A 6,510-nucleotide genomic window follows, 5' to 3' on the forward strand; every position below is an offset into this window, starting at 1 on the left:
TAACTAGATAGATAGATAACTAGATAGATAGATAACTAGATAGATAGATAACTAGATAGATAGATAACTAGATAGATAGATAGAGGGCGATAGAGTGAGGGCGGTAAAGTGGTAGAGTGAGGGCAGTAGAGTGAGGGCGTGAGTGCGGTAGAGTGGTAGAGTGAGAGTGGTAGAGTGAGGGCGGAAGAGTGGTAGAGTGAGGGCGGGAGAGTGAGGGCGTGAGGCCAGTAGAGTGGTAGAGTGAGTGCGGTAGAGTGAGGGTGTGAGGGCGGTAGAGTGGTAGAGTGAGAGTGGTAGAGTGAGGGTGTGAGGGCGGTAGAGTGGTAGAGTGAGGGCGGTAGAGTGGTAGAGTGAGAGTGGTAGAGTGAGGCTGTAGAGTGAGGGCATAAGTGTTTGGCAGGAGCTGAAGAGGTGAGTGGCTGGTGCCTCTGTAAGGCAGGCCGACATAGGACCAGCCCTCCAGACAACACTGTCTACAGGCTTACCTGTCTACACTGCTGCTTTGGAATCGGTGTCTAGTCAGATATCTGGGCTTGGGGGAGGGTTGCAGCTGAGCATTGAGACACTAGGGTAGACGCATGTACATCCTTTGAACAATCCAGGTATCCGTCCATGCACCGACAACCATGTATTCCGGCCAGAGGAAGGAGTGGAGGGGTTCTCTGCCAGGATCCTGCGGTACTGGCTTCGATGCTAGTCCACTGGGAGGGTACCCGAGGAGTTTTGTAGGCGATGAGCCATGGTGGATGCCACTTGTATTGTAAGGAGGGGCTGGGGCAGAGTCGGTCAGAGGTGGCGTGGCATCGAGTTGAAAGGCGATGTGTTGTACACTATGTTTAACCAAGTTGACCTAGCCGTCTATAAGTTGAAAGACCCTATGGTGTAAACAGTCTTTGACCAACCCGTATTTGCTATTTCCGGACAAACGGAAAAGGTCGCAAAGCACAACAAGGGGAAAGGACTGCAACAGAGAGCGCGTGCTGCTTATAATAGAGAATGTATTTTAGACTTGGTGGATGAGAATTAGTGCCGTGCAGGATTGGGAGTTAGGAATGCTGCCAAATAAAATAAAAGTAATGTGTGCATACTCTGGGGTGGGAGGTGGTGGTGGGGGAAGGCACAGGAAGATGAAGTGAATTGGAAGCAGCTCCCTGGCGAGGAAAGGGTGGTAGAAAAATAAACATGCTTAAGAGCAGTTCTTTTATTTAATAGGTAATTTACTTAGCCGTAGCATGTAGCTGGCAACCTTTACACAATCAACCTGGTAATAGTCTCGTCTGCTATTTAAAGCCTTTAGCAAGGCAGCGCAAGCCATTGTCATCATTAAAATTATTTAGGTCTGTTGACGGACGGATATTTCGTTGTGCTCCGTGGCACTGAAGTCTTAAAATGTACCCCGCGGGTTTGAAACCCCGGAGGTGCAGGGCCAGTGTACACCCCTCTGCACAGCCAGCGGGACTCGGGTACATTGGATCAGTGTTTCATCCTGAGTGAGATTGTTTAAATTCTCATTATAGAGCCCACATTTTTATTAAACTCAGTGCGCGGGTTCATTCATGGTCCTGAAGTGTACGAATACCTCAAGGGTTGTGTGTGTTCGATATAACATTGCCCTCAATGCCGAAAATGCGTTTTTATGATCACGTGCCACGGGAATTATGTGGCTTGGGGAAGGATCACATTATGCGTCAGGGTGAACTAAATTATGCGGCAGGAAAAGACAAATTATGCGGCGTAATGCGCCACATTCAGTGACAGTATTACTTTATTTTACATTGTAGCAGTTTCTGCGTAAATGTTTCACCCCATTAACGCTGATTTAACACCCAAATAAAACAAATGAGCAACTGAAAGGTGACCAGTCAACTTTTGCCGAGATCCTTCCCTTGCATTGCAACACGAGTCCTTGTAATTTTAGCAACTTGTGATCAATTTGAGCTAGAAACATTTTTGAGGTAACGTCGGAAGATTATGCAGAAAATAATGGATTATGTGGCATATGCGGCAACCCCACAATTATACCTAAAACGCCGCGGCCGCAGAAGCGCACAATTCCTGTGACCCCGGATGATACATGAAACTTTAAAGTGTTCTGCAAACTGGTGGTCTGGGGAGGGCGTGGGGGTAAATTAAAAACCTTGCGGCAAGTGCAGCGGGCGAACTCTTGTTCTCAACCCCGGCAGGCCTTGTTTCCTTGCAATAACGTACCATGGCATGTTTTGTTGTCACCTCCACTACGAAGTGCATTAATGGTGTTTTTATACCCACGCCAAACTCATTATGTTGTATTGTCGTTTCGCTGTGTCCGGGCCAGGTATTATGTACTTGAAGGGAGCTCTTTACAGGGCATCCAAAAAGCACAAGTCTTAGTTGAGAAGTGCACATACTAGTCGGAGTGCTGCTGGTAGGCAATGCTGATAAGTTAAAAGTTGATATTACTGTGCGAGGCCACCTGTGAGCCAGCAGGTGTTACTAGCACAGAACAAAATTGTTTTGTGCGAGTTCTAAAAGGATTTCTAAAAGAATGTCTGATTATATGCAAGTCCCTCTGTCGAAGGACACCCTGATGTTTAAAGTAAACCGTGGCATGTTTTGAAAATATCAGAGTATCACGCCCCGCAGTGAATTTCACTCAGTTGCCAAAAATAGAATATGCGGCAAGTTTCGTTTAAGACAAAAGAAGGTGTCCCTCGTATACGGCGCTGAAATGAAGATGGCTGAAGTCTGAAAACGAAGAGGGTGCAATTACACACTCTGAACAGTCACACCTTTGCTTTTAGTAGCGACGAATACATGCAACATGGAAAAAACACAAGACCCGAATCGAAGTTTGAAACATGTTTATGTGGACAATTTGCATTTTAACACAGTAACAAACAAGTTAGAAACCCTCAGGGTCCAAATAAATAGGTTGATAATTGATACTTTCTCTATTTATATTATGCCTCTGAAACTTAGCCGTAGCATGTAGCTGGCAACCTTTACACAATCAACTGGACACGCCTGCGGCTATTTCACCATGAGATGCACACTCCTGGCGGGAGAGGGTGTTGGTGGAAGGAAGGGGGAGATGAAATAAAGTGTAAGCAGCGCTGTGGCTGCGGCGAGGAGAGGGCCAAAATAAAAACAAGTGAGAAAAAGCCTTTGATGTGTGAAAGCCTTTGATGTGCGAGCGAGTGAGCAAATGGTGGGGGCCAGTGGGAGAGGTGAGGGGGGAGTCACCGGGGAGATTAAGGGACAGAAGGCAAGCGGCCGTGAAGTGCAGGCGGGAGGCGGGGAGCAGAGCCTTTGAAGAGCCACTCAGTGAAAGGCTGATGGGCAGAATAGGCAGAAGCTCGTGCACGAGGCGTGCACTTCCGAAAATCCGGATCGTAAAAGTCAGCTTTGTGGATGGACGGCATTAGGTCTCTCTCTACGCGAGACCTAAAAAGGGGAACTTTTTTAGGTATGTGATTCAGTAATAGGGCCACTTTTATTGTGGTGCCTGGGCCGCCTCCCTCCCTCCCTCACTCTCCTGCTTGCATTTATCATCCCGCCTTCCCTCCCTTAATTTAATTTGGTTTCTATTCACAAGCGAGTGCCTTCCGTCCAATATTTCTTCATACCTTTGTGTTTCTTCTCTTCTTCCACGATCGAAATCCATGGCCCTTTCCACCCTTGTTTCCATGCCCATTCTCCCCTTTCCCACTTATTTTTTTCTTTTTTCCTTTCTTCTCTTCTACAAACTCTTCCGTTTGTCATTCCCCTGCCTTTGTTCTTCCCTTTCACACTCGTTCTTATCCCGAGTGTTTTACATGATAAAAGGGTAATCATGCCTGAATGCAGCCTTTTCAGCTGCAGTCTCTTCACCTTATTTCTAAATATAGCCGCAGCGGATAAGCTGATGGAGAATACATGTTAAGCTTTATAAACAAACACACACGGTGCGGCCTCCTCTCTCTCCCTCACAGTGCTCTGCTTTAATGAGGCGCCTCCTGCACCAGATCACACCAGGCGCGCGCAGTCACGAGGGTCTGTGTCAAGGGAGATCTTGAGGCTGAGGTGGGCCAGGACTGCAAGAGTTCACTGCACAAAGCTTGAGATAAAGTCTGCCAACATACCTGGCGTGCTGCGCCTCCAGCAAAACGTACACTCTTCAAATTTCCAGATTGCAAACTCCACGCAAAGTGGCTTGCAAACTGGAGAGCGTGGGTTTATTGTCCAGCGGCCTGGATACGCTCTCTAAGGGTTAGGTGTCTGAATATCATTAGCAAAAATATTGCTTCATCCAAATATCCTGTCATAAATATCCTTTTAAAAAATCTTGTCACATTGGGTGCATGTTTTTTATTATTAACCACAGCCGGGGTATTTTTGTATGATATTTAGGGCACCATGTTTCTGTTAGCTGTTATTTGGGTTACAATATCCTGTTGCCATAGTGTCACTGAAAACACGAAAAACTGAATTATGTGCCATTTGGCAGACTGCTTGAACATGTAACCTGGCCCTTTGAACCACCCAGTGCTTGAAATGGAAAAACAGAAGTGCTGGGACCCTGTACCAAACTATCTGCTTACTTCCGAGAAGTGCCAGTACTCTCCAATTAAACGTATGATGTCACTCTTGAGAAGTGTAGGTACCCTCCCACTCAAATTTAAAAAGTGTAAGAAACTCCGTCCATTTAAAGCACTGGAACCACCCCACCACTCCTGGAAAGTCACCCAACATACCCTCATTGCTTTGGCGCAGGTGGAATGCCTTACGACACGACACCTAAAATGTCAACCAATCTGCCTCAGGAGATAGGGGTGCATGCAAGTTTCTTTATCACCTTAGCACAGTCTTATGAAGTTTCTGACTGTTGGTCTACCTGTAGTTTGCAGTTCCTCTGCCTACACCAGGGCCTAATTTGAACTGGTTGTTGCCAGTGGGGGCACCTTTTCTTGGGGAACCTATACTTATTTTTCCACATCATTTATGTACCTATTACCTAGATCAGAAAGACGGCGGAAGACGGCAAAATAGTCACAAAATGAAAATGCAGGAACCTCAAGGAGTGAGATAAAGGGGAGGGAGTGTCTGGTAGTGGATTAAAGAGGGATGAGGTGGCTTCAAAACTACTAGCCTTGGTATTCCTCGCGCCCATGTTTTATTGCACCAGCTGCGGGCTTCTGAGCAGAGTTTCAGGCCCTGACACACAATTTCACAAATGAAGCACTGGCCTACACACTCATATATTGCTTGCTCTTATGCTTCTTAGAGGGTGCTGGTAACCCACAGGTGTTTTGTTTGCAAGTGCATGCCTTGCTTAGCGTTTTATTGCGAGTACTGTGAGACTGTTGCATCAGTAACTTATGAGTAGATTGAACTTTTGCAGTACCATCCTTAGATCTTTCTAATGAGAACTCTAACAGCGCCAGCAATATACCTGTATTTCATACTCTTGTGTACATCCCTTGCTTAGCTTTCCCTCACGAGTGGCTCATGACCAATTACACTACCATACAATATGCTTGCAAAAGTCCTGGTTTTCTTGCACCTTTGCTCATTTCAGACAAATGCTAAACTTTCCTCTTTGCATATTTTGGTAATTTATGCAAAAAATACCACAAGTTAGTGACAAAGAACTTTGTAACTTATCACACTTCTACTCCGAGGTAACCAGGCAAATGGAATACTGAACTCTACAGTAGTAGACACGTTTCCAGCTACTTTCAAGTTTTACCTTTACCTAGAGTAAATCAAGTCTTCAAATGGGGCGGGTCTTGGCAGGTCTCAGGCGCAGCAATAATAAACAAGCATTTGCACTGCAATATGTCTCGCATATGGGAGAGATTAGGCTATTGGCATTGTAAATGACAATGCCTTTTATTTATGTTTTTAAAACCAACACGTAAATAAAAGGCATTGCCATTTACAATGCCAATAGGTCAAACTCTCGCAACTGCGAGACCTATTGCATTGCAAATGCTTGTTTTCTAGTGTACCCAAACACATGTAAAGTATCTCTAGAGACTCTTAACATCGCTTTAAGAACATTTTTACCTTTTGTCTTGTAGGTTTATCAGGAGAAGAAGAAACGAATAGAGGCTGAGAAGCTAAAGCAGAGTCCAGTTGTAGCAGATACACCAAGTGTAGGGACGCCAGTTTAAAGTATTGTGATGTAAAATGTTCACCATCTTATTTAAGATACTGACGTTAGTGACTTTTATGTAGTTTTACTGAGTATTACACCTGCATGCCTCTTCAGACAAAGAATAATAAATATATTTTCTAAAAAACAGAAGAATGCTGTGTTATTTCCTGTAATTTGTTTGTTATTATGTATCAAAAATATGCTTTAATATCAATTAAGAAGGTGTAGTACTTCGGGTGGCTCTTGATCTCGAACACTTCAAAAATTGTTTCCATTTTTCAAGGGGTGAACATTTAATTAGGTGTGTTCGTCAACATGATAAGCACTTGTTTGAAGACGGCCTTCTGCACCGGGAGTTACTTAGTACAGAAATGACATACATTATGGACCTT

At 44.8% G+C, this 6,510-nt stretch overlaps 1 protein-coding gene across 1 annotated transcript in view; it reads left to right on the forward strand.

The window, feature by feature from the left end:
- Positions 1-6,271, forward strand: part of MRPS15 (mitochondrial ribosomal protein S15) — a 153,897-nt gene extending 147,626 nt beyond the window's left edge. The window contains exon 8 of the mRNA XM_086958744.1: positions 6,042-6,271. Within this exon, the coding sequence (XP_086814870.1) occupies positions 6,042-6,134 (93 nt within the window). The 3' untranslated portion in view covers positions 6,135-6,271. The remainder of the gene's footprint in view (positions 1-6,041) is intronic.
- The last annotated feature ends 239 nt before the right edge of the window (positions 6,272-6,510 follow it).

This window comes from Lissotriton vulgaris, chromosome 2_1, assembly GCF_964263255.1.
Source record: "Lissotriton vulgaris chromosome 2_1, aLisVul1.2, whole genome shotgun sequence".
NCBI classification, from domain to species: domain Eukaryota; kingdom Metazoa; phylum Chordata; class Amphibia; order Caudata; family Salamandridae; genus Lissotriton; species Lissotriton vulgaris.